General features: G+C 31.5%; 1 protein-coding gene across 1 annotated transcript; it reads right to left on the reverse strand.

Annotated features, from left to right (window-relative positions):
* Window positions 1-3373: 3373 nt before the first annotated feature.
* On the reverse strand, window positions 3374-9887 carry LOC143057442 (uncharacterized). Its single transcript, XM_076230748.1, has 6 exons — window positions 9814-9887; window positions 8768-9036; window positions 7549-7899; window positions 7144-7263; window positions 6351-6458; window positions 3374-5204 (listed from the first exon to the last, which is right to left on the reverse strand). The coding sequence occupies exons 2-6, from the start codon at window positions 8978-8980 to the stop codon at window positions 4860-4862; spliced, it is 1137 nt and encodes a 378-aa protein (XP_076086863.1). The 5' UTR covers window positions 8981-9036; window positions 9814-9887; the 3' UTR covers window positions 3374-4859.
* Between the last annotated feature and the right edge of the window lie 6364 nt (window positions 9888-16251).

The raw sequence follows: 16251 nt of genomic DNA on the forward strand, positions 1-16251 counted from the left end.
TGTGTACACATAAATATACAAATACATATATACGTTATTATAAGATACAATATGAAAACTAGTCTAAATATATGCAGCTGGAATGTTGGGGGGTTGCTGTCAGAACATCATGATAAGTCAAATGATAAGAATTTTTTATCAGAATTAGCACAAAATGATTTAGTTCTATTAACTGAGACCCATGTTGGTTATGAAAATCATTTGAAATTTGATAACTTTTTGTTCTATCTATTCTGCAGACCAAAATCTAAAAATAACAGATATTTTGGTGGTCTAGGGATTCTCATACGTAAAGAAATTCGTAAAGGTGTAAATTTTTTAAATAACGGGACCTCAGAATACCAATGGCTAAAATTGAAGAGAGAATTTTTCAATTTAAACAAAGATATATATCTGTGCTTGATGTACTATGCTCCCAAAAGCCAAACAGACCTACTGGAGATAATAGAAAAGGATATAACTGATAGTTATGGGTCTATGGGGGACATCCTGTTAGTAGGGGATCTTAATGCCAGAACTGGGTCAGAAAAAGACTATATTGATGGTGACAGCACCTCCCATGTTCCTTTATTTGATGAAAATTATGTAGACTGTTTCACAGAGGAAAGGGTCAGTAAAGGTTTAATAACTGATTCCAGAGGGAAAAACTTGCTAGAATTTTGTATAGGTAATCAGTTACGTATCTTGAATGGGCGTATGTGTGGTGAAAGCACGGGTAAATTTACATGTTTCAAACCTAATGGATGCAGTGTAGTTGATTATGCTTTAGTTTCTCAAAGCCTACTCCAGCAAATTTTATATTTTAATGTATCAGATTTTAAGGCAAATTTTTCTGATTGCCATTGCAAAATCACTTTTAAGATTTTAGCATCTTTCCAATTGGAGAAAAATAAAAGTCATATGAAAGACTTTCCTTTGAGGTATAAATGGGACACAGAAAGTATTCAAAATTTCCAGGAATCATTTACACATCCTGTCATACAAAATGAGCTAAAAGATTTTTATGGGGGGGGGGGGGGGGGGGGGGGGGCTAGGATGAAATTTGAAAAAAATAGGCAGGACAGGAGTTTTGAGTAAAAAAAAAGGCAGGATGAGACACTTGCAAAAAAAAAAGTAAGGACGACAATTTAGGTAAAAAAAAGTCAGGATAAACTAAAAACAAAAGGCAGGACCGTACAGAGTGAAAAATAAAAAGGCAGGACAGAGATTACAGCTAAAAAAAAATGCAGGACAAAATTTTTCATCCTAGCCCCCCAATAAAAATCAAATGGTAGCTCCCTTAGCAATCACTGTTTAAGAATAGAAACTGGCAGACATGAACGAATTACCAATGTATGTGGTAAATATGAAATATTACCTCGACATGAGAGGATATGTTTATATTGTAATACAAATTGTATTGAAAATGAAATGCACTTTCTTCTGGAATGCCCTATTTACAATAACCTCAGAAGAGATATCACTGATTATATAAAAAAAATACCCCAGTTTAGATAGTTTAAATATAAATGATCTTTTTTCATGGATCATGATTAATGAAGATAGCAGATTTCTATCTATTTTATGTGCATACCTGGATAAAGGCCTGCAACTAAGAAAATCAGAAAATTAGTTAGATACTCTAAAATATATCAAAATTATCTCCCCTTGACCACTGATCCTTTCTTCATGCATTTCAATTTCAATTATTATTTTATATTTCTTTAATCACTCTGTAATGTTTATGTCATGTTGTAATTAATGTTATGCTCTTAATGGGCCCTTTAATTTGGAAAATAAAAATATTGTATTGTATTGTATTGTATTGTATGCAGTTGTAATTTTCAAGTCTTGTTAATTATGTTTTGATTTGACCTCAGCAAGACACAGCTAATATGGTATTATCAAATATAAAACCTATATCAATAAGATCTTATTAAAAACATAAACCATATCAACTGACCGCACAAGATACAATTTTGACAATAAATGTGTCTTTAAGTGATGCATAAAGCCAAAATACCAAAAAAAAAGCTGAAATAGATGTTAAAGAGCTAGACCTGAAGCAAAGCAAAATCAGAACAAGAAATCAGATATATATATATATACATAATCGAAACAAATGTGTACCTAACATAGAAGCTGGTTAAAACTATGAAAAAAATCCGCAGCATTGTACTTAAAGGACATTTTTTTTGTAAATAATCAAACTGATGTATAAATGCGTGCACTGAAATGTAAGAAAATCCATAAACAGTACTAATACAATCGATACACTAAAAATACTGAAACATACTGATTAAATCAGTACCGACAAAATCAGTACTGAAACAGTACTGACAAAAACAGTACTGAAACAGTACTGACAAAATCAGTACTAAAACAGTACTGACGAAAACAGTACCGAAACAGTACTGACAAAATCAGTACTGAAACAGTACTGGAAAAATCAGTACTGAAACAGTACTGACGAAATCAGTACTGAATTCATAGAAAGTATAACATTATAAGTTTTTAGTCTTTCCTAACAGTACTGATATGTACGAGGGTAGAAATGTACCAAAAAAGTGTGGGTAAATTCTTGGTAGTGTAGTAGGCTATATTGTGCCTGATTAAATCAAATATGTAATAAAAAATATACCTTTAAGTGCTACTTTTTGAGTTAAATGAGGTCGAAATTTTGTAAATTTGCTCACACTGTAAAAACAAGTGTTAATATTTTTACGCTATTATTAACACCCGAGGAATGACACTTAATATACATGTTAATGTGTTAATCCATAACACTTGCGTTTATCCATTAACACTGGTATTAATGCTCTATAACATGCTATGAGTTAATATAGTAACACTAGTGTGTAATGCATTAACATGTTAAAGTGTTAATTTATAAAACCCAATACACGTTCAAATGGTCCATGACACTTAATTAACACCTGAACATGTTAAAAGCCACCTAAGTGTTAATCATTTAACATATGCTTAACACTACAGCATTAACAGAATTCCCATGCTCAGAATAACAACACACCGAAGAAAGAGAAAAAAGTAACAAGAAAAAAAGATCTGAGAAACATCTCTGAAAAGAATAAAAAAAATAACTAATAAATGACTTACAAGACAAATTAGTAGAATAAATATACTTATAAAAAGCATTCATGTGACCTTTAAACGTATCATGTTCTTGTCCTGAATATGCATTTGACTTGCCACTGGACATTAAACAACCATCCATCCATCTTGGCAATCATACCACATCTTTTCATTTTGTATATTGTTATTTACCAAGCAAGATGATAAGAGTATTTAGATATTGTATTGAATATTTGACTATTTGCCTTAATCTGTGTTTGGTATAGAACAAACTTGAAGTAAATAAAGTGTACAACCTAAATCAGCTTCTATATAACTTTAATAATTTTTCAAACATACAAATTTAAATTATTTAACAAATAACAATACTAATTCAGTGTAGCTATAATAGACATCACATGATAAATTATATAAACATGATATTTCCCCATATAAGTTGTTTTCTAACCTCAAGAAAGTTTCTTGGTATGATTGTTTGACCTCGGTTTACTTCTACCCATGTTTTAATTAATTGTTTATAGAATTCAGGTAAAGATTTATAATCTATTTTATTAAGCAAATTTACATTTGTTAAATTCATTCTGAATAAAAGAAAATCTTTCCCAAATTTATCTAGGTAAAATCTTGGAATAATTTTCCAGTTATGTTTTCCTTTTTTATTAGTTTTAAAACCCATCTGATTTGTAAGGAATTTATATAGTAATCTAAATCAATCATTTGTAATCCTCCATCAAGATATGGTTTACATAATATAGAGGGTTTAACTTTATCTTTTTTTCCACTTCATATAAAATTAAATATTAAATTTTTGAACTTTTGCTTTATTTCATGTGTTATTATCATACATCATGCAGTGTATGTTAGGTTTGGTAAAATTAAGGACTTTACTACTGTAACAGTAATTTTTCCTATTAATGTTAAGTTTCGTTTGCTCCATCATTGAATTAATTTTTCACATTTATCTTTTTGCTTGTCTGTGTTTAATTTTTGACAATCTTGATAGTTGTATTCGAAATATATTTCTAGACTTTAAATGTGGTCTTGTTTCCAGTTTATATTTTCAAATTTGTCTTTTGAATTTTCAAGTTTGCCAAGCAACACACCTTCTGTTTTATTTCTATTCAGTTTGAGTCCAGAAAGGCTTCCAAAAGTTTCAATGATATTAAGGGTTATACTTATATCTTTGTGTGTTTTTAAAAACAATTGAGTATCATCTGCCAATTGACATATTTTAAGTGAGCTTGCCAAGATTTTCCATCTAATTTGATTTTAAATCCTTTTAGTTCCTTATTTTCCCTTAATTTAATTGCCATTATTTCAACAGATAAAACGAAAATTAACAAAGACACCCTTGTCTAATCCCACGAAATGTATTGAAGGGGGCAGACACCCATCCATTATTTTGCAGTTTTTGGTCATTATCTTGAACATGTTGAATATTATAGATATTGAGAGCCTCTTGTTTATGTAACCTTTTTGATCAGAGTGAATGATTTTGGATTAGTACTGATTTTAATCGTTGCGCTAAGGCATAAGCTAGTAAATTAACATCATAATTTAATAATGTAATAGGTCTATAGTTATCAAGGGAGAGGAGATATAGCTCCATTTTTTTGGGAGTTGGTTAATTCACCTTTTTTAAAGCAATAGTTGAAAACGGGTACTATGAAATCTTTTATCTGTTCCCAGAATTTTCTATAAAACTCAACATTTTGTCCATCCAAACCTGGGGCCTTGTTTAATTTTTCTAAATTTAAATTATTATATTAGACATGATCAAATTTATTTTACTCAGACACTGAAAACTTTCCTCTTGATAATTCATCAGAGAATTTAATCCATGCGCTGGTTTTATTCTCAGTGAAAGGGTCACCTATTACCCAATGCTGTATAAGTCCAAGAACTTGACTATAAATTGCTGGATAATCCAGATCAAAAACATAGTAACATGCTATTAGCAATACAATTGCATCCAATATATTAGTTGTCTGTCCAAATATTTGGGTATTGTCCCCTACTACATATATGCAAGACACATCCTCTTCTGGATCCAGGAAGACAACTAAGCGAGGTGGGTCTTCAGCTGCTGTCTCTAACTGAGTTTGTGGTAACTGGTCTACATTTTGGACATTCTAAAAAAAAAGGATATTATTAACTTATACAGGTCTGTGTAACAACTGGCTAAACTTTATATCAAATATGATATGATATTAAAATATTTGCTTCGCATCACGGTGCGGAGCTATTAGTTTCTGTAGACATACACGCTATCTTGAAATAATTACTGATCTCTGATTGGTTACTTTATGATGCGGCTGAGAATCAGCAACAGCCATTGGTTTAAATGAGATAAAGAATTACAGACTTTTCTCGTCCAGGATAAGTCATTAAAATGCGGAAAATTAACTGTTTATATCAATTCCGATCAACTGTCATTAATTCATGTTCGTTTTATTATGCATATATTGCACACTGAAATTCAATATTGAAATATCAATTATCAATACGTTTATTTGCTTTGTCAATCTGCAATGTGCACGATTTGTTTTGCTTAACAATGTTCCTATACAACGTTTTCAAAAAAGCATTATTTGTATTTTATAACTTCTCCTAAACCAGGCACACCTCCAGAGAGGCACACTCATAACGCACACTCTTAAAGTAAATCCATTTTATATCAATCAACTATCTAAAAATACCACATGCACAGCTTTTAAGAAAGCTAAAACTTGTTACCCTTTTAACTTCAAAATTCATGTCGTTTAATTAACCTTTACAGCAATTGGTTTCGGAGTATGTAGGTTTTACTAAAAAATCCTTGGCTACCTTGCTAGCTAGCTGCAACATGGAATCATTTTTAGCTTAGGTATACTTTCCTACTTTTAGAGTAATCTGTCTGTCAAGCCTGTCGGACTAGACTACTCCAAAAGGTGGGTAGTTTACCTCAGCTAAAAATAATTTATCTATCATATTGACAGGTATAGATAGATAAGTAAATATAGTATTTTCAGGACAATAAAATGTTAAAGTGTGAAATGAATAAGACTCTTATTCTTATATATTATACTTAAACTAAGGCATGATTGCAAATGATTATTAACAAGACTAGTCGGTAAGAAAGTATTCAACAAAAGTGTGATTAAGTAGATGGAACCCATGACTGACTTCTTTACTTTACGAGAAAAGAAGACCACCAATGTTTTGTTTTTGTTTCAATAAGAAGTACAACATCAAAAGCATGTAACAAAGCTTAAGCTAAACTTTTCAAAATAACTTACCTTTACAACTTTAATGCATGATTTAGACTTTTGTCCTTTTCCTTTTTTTCTAGCAACTGCATTTTCCAGACTGTTAAACAAAGATAAACTCTTTAAAGCCTCTGTTTCCTGTAACAATTTAAACAAAGATATGCAGAAACACTAGTAAACATGTTGTAAGATTAAGGAATGAAAGTATAATCAAGATTAGCTAAGTAGTAAAACACCTATTTAATTGTGGTTTTTTTTTCTCTTAAATAATTAAGAATTTTAAGAGCAACAATTTTGTTCATAATGGAATTAAATAATAATTCAAAATTCATTTTAATGCAAATAGAAGACAAATGTGAATGTTTAGCTTCAAGGTTGAATAAATTAGCACTTTTTGGTATCAGTGACCATGCAATTGGACTAAATAATTCATCTACAGTTTTGATAAAAGTATCTACAATGAGGTTTTGTTTTCTAACACACAAATGTTTAAAAGGGGGTAAACTACTATACAAATTATCATATATAAAATACAAAAGAAAATGAATGGATAAGGCTGATAAGAACTCACACAATAATCTTGAAAATTGTCAAATGGTCTTCAGCAATGAACAAAGTGTCTCTGCCTTTTAACAAAACCAAGACAGCAATGAAGCATAATATTATAAAAAAAAAAAAAAAAAAAAAAAAAAAAATCCCTACCTACCGTCCCTTCAAAATTTCAAGGGGGTGATCGGAAACACAACATTATTTTTTTTAGGCCTAAGTAATTTAAAAGCTAAAAATATAGTAGTATATAAACATCATTTACTTTGTAACTTACTTCTGAATTTTTTGTTGTTTCAGCTATATGTTTAAGAAGTTTTTCCATTTTGCTACTGATTTCACTTCTCACACTGTCAGGATCTTCTTTTCCTCTCGTGCAAAAGAACTCACGAAGAACCTGCAAATGAATACTGTATTATCTCAAGAGTTTTATATTTCGTTATTCATCACATCAAAATAATTTAGTCTTTGGTACTCATTTTATTTGTAATACAAACTTTAGACAGATTTGTACATTTATGGCGATACTATCTATACTGCCCTGTTCAACTAGAATTTAAGATTGTAAAAAAGCGTATTTTATAGTAAAAGAAATATTTGTTTTTTATACAATGTACCGCCATCATCAAAATTGAACTTGGTCATTAGAATGTTAAGTATCAAAGGATTAATTTTTACTTACAAAACTTCCTTCTTCAAAACAAGGAAATTTTTCAACTATAGGTTGAAACTTTCCAGGTTTAAGAGTATGCTGCCACTCCATTCGTCTCGTTCTTGTTTGCGACATTATAATCCTGATATGAGAGACTGCTCTTTTCCCATCCCACTCCTTTCCAAGTTGTTCGACATGGTTGTCCCAATCCTCAGATGGTACTAGTTGAAGTGATGATTGTTCTCTTTGCTTAGATCCTAATTTAAATCTTTTCTGTGGCGTTGGAATTTCATTGTCATCCGGAACTTCTCTTCTTGATTTTCTATTTTCTTTCCATCTGCTTGTACGGATTCTCTGTCCTAATTTTGAAACAAAAAAACTCTGTAAAAGAGAAAACAAAATGAAAAAGTCATGTGAATAAAAATAAAAAGAGAAAATCAAGTGATCAACATGACAAAAATACATAATTATTTTCAACAATTTAGGCAGATCTATTCAATTGATTATTATAACAAGCTGCATCATAACTTTTTGTATCTTTTTATAAATTGTTGAGGAAAAATTATTTATATAGGTGCTGTCTATAATTTGTTATTTCATTTTATATGTATTGTCCATAATTTGTTGTTTTGTTTTTATTTGTATTGGTCTTTTTTTTGTTGCGCAATGTATGACTAATATGATGTTTAAAAACCTCGCCTGTTATTAAGATTTTATGCAATTCATTGACCGTTCCCGACATGTGTAGCTTCACACATATGTAAGGGCGATCGATGTCCATCAAAATATATGCCCTCTTCTTGTATCCCTGTTGCTTTCGACTGGTGAACAAGCAAACATAAGCATCGCACAAGTTGGCACTACGACGTGGGTGGGGAGAAAGAAGGTGAACTGTGGTTTATTTTTTATCAATAGTACCGCATTAGTCAATATTAGGGGCTGTCTTGACCTTGTTGTAGGGATATGAATGATTCGTTCATTGTTGAAGACTCTACATCTACCATCAAGATGAAGAACAGAAATAAAAGCCCTGTTCATTGATAGTTTGTATTTTCTTATGAATATGTATTTTGTGCGATTTTGTCCAATGTATATTTACTCCATATCCCTTTATTTTCTAGTATTTAAAATCTGTTAAATATTTTATACTAGCTGATACTTAAAGCCAGGTGTTCTTTTCCTTTTACTTATGCCATTAATATTTTTGTATTCCTTTCTTTTAATATATACACACAAAGAATTTCCTTACCCATTTATTGGTCCCATCTACAAAGGCAAGGCAAGGAAACTTGCTAATCATTTTCTTGCCTATTGATTGGTAATAGGAAGAATCTGCCATGGTTGGATATTTTGTCGTATAAAATATCTCACATTCTTTGAGCAATTGGTTAAAGATATCTGATGTCTTATGGCCTGCATTTAGTGCTAGACTAACAGAAGGTGACAAATCAGGCAACGGCATTCTATCAGGAGGTGGTAAACCATTTGGAAGGACCCTTTTACATGTACTAACAATATCTGAAATATAAATGCATCTAGCTTAAAAAAACATATTGATACTTTAGGCCGTAGTTTTTTTATTTTTAGTTTTACGAACCCTCCTACCCTAATTTTTGCCAAATAGGAAAAAAAATAAAATTAAAAATGTTGATTTTTATTTTTTTTCTCCTCCGACCCAGTGTTTTTCATGCAAAAAAAAATAAATTTTAGTTCATAACTGCATGAAAGAATCTAAATTTATGCTCTTGGTGATTTAGTAAGTTGTTGCACATTGATTTTCAATTCAAACCTTGTCAAGAAAAAAAAATAGTTGTTACACTAGTAGAAAATCTCCTGGTGAAATAAAAATATTTTTTTTTGATATTGACGGTTGGTATTAAAAAAAAAAATCAGCAGCAGCAGTTTTTTTTTTTTTTTTTTTTTCGTCCTCCTACCCATTGGTTTTGTCAAAAAATTTCGTAAAACTAAAAATATAATTACTATGGCCTTATATAAAATAGAACTTTGCCTTTGACGCAATATTGCAAAAAACCTCTGAATTTAAAATGTGTTTACAGTATATTGTCATGCGCATTATAAAATGCAGTAAATAAATCAATGTAATATACTGCGCATTATAATGCGCATGACAAACAATGCTAACCAAATTCTAGGTTTAAAATTTGACAAACATAAATATATCTGTAGCTAAAAGCTGCTTTGTGCATTAATGTTAAAAAACTGAATTTCGTGCATGTTCACTAAATATATATCTAATCTATTTTTCATGGAATATATAAAAAGTTAAAATCCTACTAGGAGTATTATCTGGTTCAGTGTCTTCTTGTTCAGGTAATGTTATACACTGTTGAATTGGTCCTGGATTCTCATATTTTAAATTGCTGCTGCATACCCTCTCTGGCATTTTAAAAAATGAAAGTATCATGAATTGTTTCCATAAGACAACGTTAATAGTACAAGTTGTGTTATGCACTTATATCAGTATCTTGTTTGCATAAGAGAATCTAACAGAACCCTTTTCCCTTAAAGTTAAAAGTTTTGTTCAAATAACAAATTGGCCAGTCAAGATGTGATGACTCCTTCTGTTCTGGTAGACACCTTTTTACCTGTGGAATTGAAAAGTTCACTTTTTTTCATTTAAACAATTAAAAAAAAGTATTTATAGAGACAAAATATGATTGTAACATTCATATCATGATATGTAAAAGTATAAGAATAAAGGTGAACACTTGAGGGCGGGGCATTTCAGTATTTTTTTTGGTAGGGAAGCCGTCGAGACATCATTTACCCGATCATTTTCATATATTTTGTGTATCAAAAATATATACCCTCTCATATATATATTCATGAACGCGCAAAAAAGACTTTATATTCAAATATCTAACAGATAAATGATATACATTGGCATGCCCACCTAAGTTAAAGGTCGCTATTCACAGGTTGGAAAAAAAACCCCAAATGAGGGGTATATTTCAAGTAATAAATTTTGTTTTTTTTAAAAAAACACATATTCATATCATTTGAAGAAACTTTTCCCAAAGAACTATACATCTATCTGGAACGTAATATATGGTCAAAACATGTCGAAGAATTTTGTAATATTTCTGGACTTGTATCTTCTTCAGTGGCGGATCCAGGGGGGTTCTGGGGGTTGGAACCCCCCCTTTTTTTTGGACAATCAATGCATTTGAATGGGGACATATATTTGGAATCCCCCCTTTTAAAATGCCTGGATCCGCTCCTGTTCTTTATCATTAAAAATAATTGGACCCCTGTTTTAGAAAAGTTGTTCCAAATATAATGAATTTTCCCACTTTTAAGTTAAAATATCTAAATATTTCTCATTTTTCTCTTTTACAACATCAAAATGACCCCTCGTCTTAGGGACAGTCCCTCAATTAAGGGAGCTACCATTTGATTTTTATGGGGGGGGGGGGGGGGGGGGGCTAGGATGAAATTTGAAAAAAATAGGCAGGACAGGAGTTTTGAGTAAAAAAAAAAGGCAGGACGAGACACTTTGCAAAAAAAAAAAGGCAGGATGACAATTTAAGTAAAAAAAGTCAGGATAAACTAATAAAAAAAAAGGCAGGACCGAATAGAGTGAAAAATAAAAAGGCAGGACAGAGATTACAACTAAAAAAAAAATGCAGGACAAAATTTTTCATCCTTGCCCCCCCCATAAAAATCAAATGGTAGCTCCCTAAGGGGTACCCCTCATTTGGGGGGTTGTTCCCAACCTGAATTTTTATTAATTTTCTTTTTTGAATATTGTAGTCACAGGCACTTGTTTCTATCCATAGGAAGGTAGACTATCCTTCTATTTATATGGATAGTCGACCTTCCTATGGATAGAAACAATTGTGCCTGTGATTGGTTCCTGATTATATTTTTTTTAATTTTTTTAATTTGGTGCAAATGTCAAAATAATGAAATAATGAGCAAAATCATGTTAGTAGATAGCTTGAGCATCATGGGTAATTTCATTGTTCGTACCCCAAAGTGAAAATAACGTTACGTCATTGGTTGAATTTCCATTGTTTATAACGTTTTAAACCAATCAAAACGCTTTGGTGTACGCTTTTGAAAATATTACCCAGGATGCATTACATTCTATGTTTGTTTTCAATAATAAAGGTCAGGGGAAACTTTCGGGAGTTCCGCCCAAGTTTAAGCGCCAAAATTTAAATAGTAAATTACTCACAATTAAGAAATTGGTGCTTTAGAGTCTAGAGAGCTTATGTCCAGTAAGAATTGCCAGAAAAATAATCTGAATGAAAATGTTTGTCACAATGTCATTAATATTTACTACATTATGAAAATGCCGCCAAATTTGAGAAATGACGCCCGATTGATGATTCATTGACACCAAAACCACCTTAATTCATATAGTTTTTGATGCTGAATTTGATTAATTTTGTAGAAATGTGATACATAAATAACCCTTTTCACCGAAGTCACTAGTTTAGTTGATATCTGACTTCAACTGATATTGTAAAAGTTAAAAACTTATACGTGTCACACTTACTTCTAGCAGCCTTCTGACACACCGGCGTTCTGGACAACGTACTTGTGACGTCAGTGAAAATCACGTGACACTCTACTTCTGATGACGTATAACGAAAAAAATACAAGTTTCACGTACCGGTACACGTACAAGTTTCCGATCTCAACCTCTGTAATATTAATCTAATAAAGTTGTGACTATATTAAAGCTTGTCACAGTCTTGTCAAGAACAGAAACCATGAGAGAGAGCGGCTAAATTTTAGCATCTTTCCACGTAATTTCCGGCGTATAAAAGTTGCATGCCATTTCAACAGATTAATGCTGGCGTTAATCCGGTAAACCGAGATTATTTATAACGCCATGTGTTAATACATTTCCAACACATGACGGTTTCAAATAGTAATATAAGTATTAAGCCTGTCGTTGTTATTATCACATTTAAAATTTTCACTGCATTTCCCGGTATTGAATAACAGAAAGCCAAATGAAATCATATTTTTTTTCAAACGGAGGACGAATATTGGAATTTATATCTCACCCCAAGGGAGGGGGGGTATGTTTTTCAATGTTTTCTGATTAGAACAGGATATGATTTGGCAAGTGCTTTCGGCACGTTATACCCGAAAGGATAGTCAGTAAACACTACCCCCCCCCCCCAAAAAAAAAGGGCATAATTTAATAACGTTTAAGCAATTATTTCATACTAAATAAACACCATTCCATGAAAATTATTTTTTTTATTGAGATATGTCAATGTCTTAAATATTGGCAATTTTACTTAAGAAAGTAAATTTGGACAAATATCCATATTCGAAAAATATATTTTATAAAACACATTAACGTGTTATTTAAAAAAAATTGTAGAATTGTTTAAACGGGAAATTCTAACACCAGTATAAATAAAAGTTTACACTACCATTAATGACTTTAACGTCCGTGTTTTCATTTTAACACTTTAACATGTTATAAATTAACACTTGTTTTTACAGTGCAGAATTCGGATTTGTGGCCGTATTTTCCCTTTCGAAAGACAGACATAACTTTTTTCGTTTTCAAAGATAAACACAAATTGTTTTTTGTTAAATCATTTGTAATTTCTGTATTTTATAAGTATCCTAAAAATGTATGCATTTTTTTATTCAGAAATAACTCATATTTATCAAATGGTCGTGAATTGAGAGAAAACAAAAACCGTAATTTTTTGCTGTAGATTTAAAAAAAAAAAAAAAAATGCACTATTTACAGTTTGATAATCTCCCTGCAAAATGGAACAAAATTTCGTTTAAAAAAAAATAGGGGTCCATGAACTCGTTTTCAAATTAAATCAGTTTGAATGAAAAAAAATCAGCCGAAAAATGCATCTTTTCTCGATATGTCACAGTTTGACGTCGCGAAAATAACATTTTACGGGTGCAAGTGGTCACGGGTCCTTTCCCAGGTCGGGTCACACCAAAGACTTTCAAAGTAGTAATTGTTGCTTCTCCGTGTAAAATGCGCAACGTAGTGACTGGTCAGATGTCAGAAGAATATGACACAAATGCGGACTTTAACATGTGAATTAAATTGTTAAAGTAACGGCTTTGAGCTGTGTCGGTCTTGTGCATAGCAAGGGTTACTATCAATATGACATTAGCATGCTTATGGCTTGGCAATCATGAAATATTTGTCACTGGACGATAAATACAAATTCACTGTCAGCAATCCATAATGTATTAAGGGAGAACGAGTGATATAAAATACAATCTAATTAAGATAACCATCTATCGTAACTTACGTTCAAGCTTATATCAGATTTGATATAATTATATTTGATAGATTGATAATAATAAAAGGAGATGTAGTATCATTGTACACGATACAAGTGTACCACTGTAAAATGACCGATGATGTAAACTTGTGTTAATCACCGTTCGACCTTCAACAGTGAGCAAAACTAACACCGCAGTGAAACGTCAAAATATGGCCAACATGACAAACTCTTAAATAATTCAGAAGAGAAATCTACGGCCTGATCTATGCTAAACAAAATAATAATAAAAAAAATATATAATGGCAGTAACCATTGCCAATCACTGATTTCAAGCCCCTGACTTGGGACGTGAACGTAAAGAACGTGTTGACTGTAACCGCTCAATATCCCTAACATTAGACACCGCTGTTTAACTGCACTGTTATATTTGAGTCAGACAGGATTAAGCATTTATAAAAAAAAAGTCTGTGTAGTATAACATTTAAAGTTCTCTAGAAATATTCAAACATAGAACGCTTAGATTGATAACATTTTATTTTCCAACAAGAACAAATGACAAATATACAGCAGAAATATAAGAATTCAAAGACAAAAAAAAACATTATACAAAACCGTCTACCTTGAACACCTGAAAATAAATCTTTTTCCATGCAAACCTTTTTAAACCGACAAAATTTCAGATCATAAGTATAGAATCTTTGACTGGAATTTTCCTTGTGCAATTGCCTTGTGCATTTTTCTTGTGCTGTAATGATCTGAAATAGATAAACACAGAGGGGTTGAAGTAAAATTGCTACAAACCATTATCAAGTTCAAGGTATAAAAAAATGAAATAAAGCAATGAAAATACATATATTCATTTTAACATCATGCCAAGATGATACCATTGATAGTAAATCTTATAAACCAATTAATCGAATGGCAAATGAGACAAACGATCTTTCAGAAACATTGTGGGGTTTTTTTTAGGAGAAAGGAGATGGCATGTGGTAAGACAGTTGATGGCTTTAAACTGTATGCCTGCTGCTTGGCTATCGAACAAACCTAGATTATACGTTGCAATGAATACCAGATAATAGGTATACAAGGTAGGTAATTTATCGCATTGAAATGACAAAGATTTACTCGAGTGAAAAAGAGGGACGAAAGATACCAAAAGGGACAGTCAAACTCATAAATCTAAAATAAACTGACAACGCCATGGCTAACTTGAAATGAAAAAGACAAACAGACAAACAATAGTACACACGACACAACATACAAAACTAAAGAATAAACAACACGAACCCCACCACAAACTAGGGGTGAACTTAACTATTAAAATGCCTCATACGGTGTAATTGAACCAGATAAAGCTTATTATTAAATATATAATGGTTTACTTTTATAAATTGTTATTTGGATGGAGAGTTGTCTCATTGGCACTCAAACCACATCTTCCTATATCTATATATGAAAATATCTTAGATCTTCAATGCTAAATTCTAAAGATGCGAGTCGTCGACAAAACGGAATTTATAAGCTAATTTTCTTTCAACTCATTGAACTAATTGCAACAAGCACTATGTATTCGAGTAAGCCAAATACACAGAAAGAAGATGTGTTAATATTGTCCGACAAAAATTACGAGAAAGGAAAATTTGCCTGTGACAAAACACTGTTTTATATACTAGTACTAATTTTGAGTGTGTGACTACTTTTTAAATATTTTGAGAAAATATGGGTTTACAAATATATGAGAACCAGGATGATCACTATTTAAACAAAATAGTTTATTAACATTGACACGGTTTGAATTTGTGATGTTCGCAGCCAATGTTTTACGTATAAAACAGAGAATACATTTAGATTGATTACCTAAAAAAGTTAAAAGAAAAATAAATATCCAGGTTGAGAACATCAAGTCTTATAGAAAGATATAGATAGGAAACAATTATGGGACATATTGTTTGCTCAGTTATACTGGAGATGAATACCACTATATCCTCAATTGTGCAATTAAATTAATATAAGAAGAAATTTGCTAAAACCGTATTATTCAAGTTAAGAATAATGTTTAAATTAAGATGTTTATTCCGTTGTTATGTGCCCGTAACGTCTGTCACATACACATCAAAGAATATAATTGCTTTTTATGCCCCACCTACGATAGTAGAGGGGCATTATGTTTTCTGGTCTGTGCGTCCGTTCGTCCGTCCGTCCGTCTGTTCGTCCGTTCGTCCGTCTGTCCCACTTCAGGTTAAAGTTTTTGGTCAAGGTAGTTTTTAATGAAGTTGAAGTCCAATCGACTTCAAACTTAGTACACATGTTCCCTATGATATGATCTTTCTAATTTTAATGCCAAATTAGAGTTTTTACCCCAATTTCACGGTCCACTGAACATGGAAAATGATAGTGCGAGTGGGGCATTCGTGTACTGAGGACACATTCTTGTTTTATATAGTCTTTAGATTCGGAATAACAACATCGCCCTTTTTTT

The sequence above is a fragment of the Mytilus galloprovincialis genome, chromosome 13 (assembly GCF_965363235.1).
Source record: "Mytilus galloprovincialis chromosome 13, xbMytGall1.hap1.1, whole genome shotgun sequence".
In the NCBI taxonomy this organism is placed as follows: domain Eukaryota; kingdom Metazoa; phylum Mollusca; class Bivalvia; order Mytilida; family Mytilidae; genus Mytilus; species Mytilus galloprovincialis.

Bases quoted from the DNA above. Each gene is read 5' to 3' on its own strand.
- LOC143057442 (XM_076230748.1), bottom strand. From the start codon at position 8,980: ATGCCGTTGCCTGATTTGTCACCTTCTGTTAGTCTAGCACTAAATGCA. The intron at 7,900-8,767 runs GTAAGGAAATTC...TCTCTTTTACAG, and splicing joins TAGATGGGACCAATAAATGG to AGTTTTTTTGTTTCAAAATT. The intron at 7,264-7,548 runs GTAAGTAAAAAT...ATTCATTTGCAG, and splicing joins GTTTTGAAGAAGGAAGTTTT to GTTCTTCGTGAGTTCTTTTG.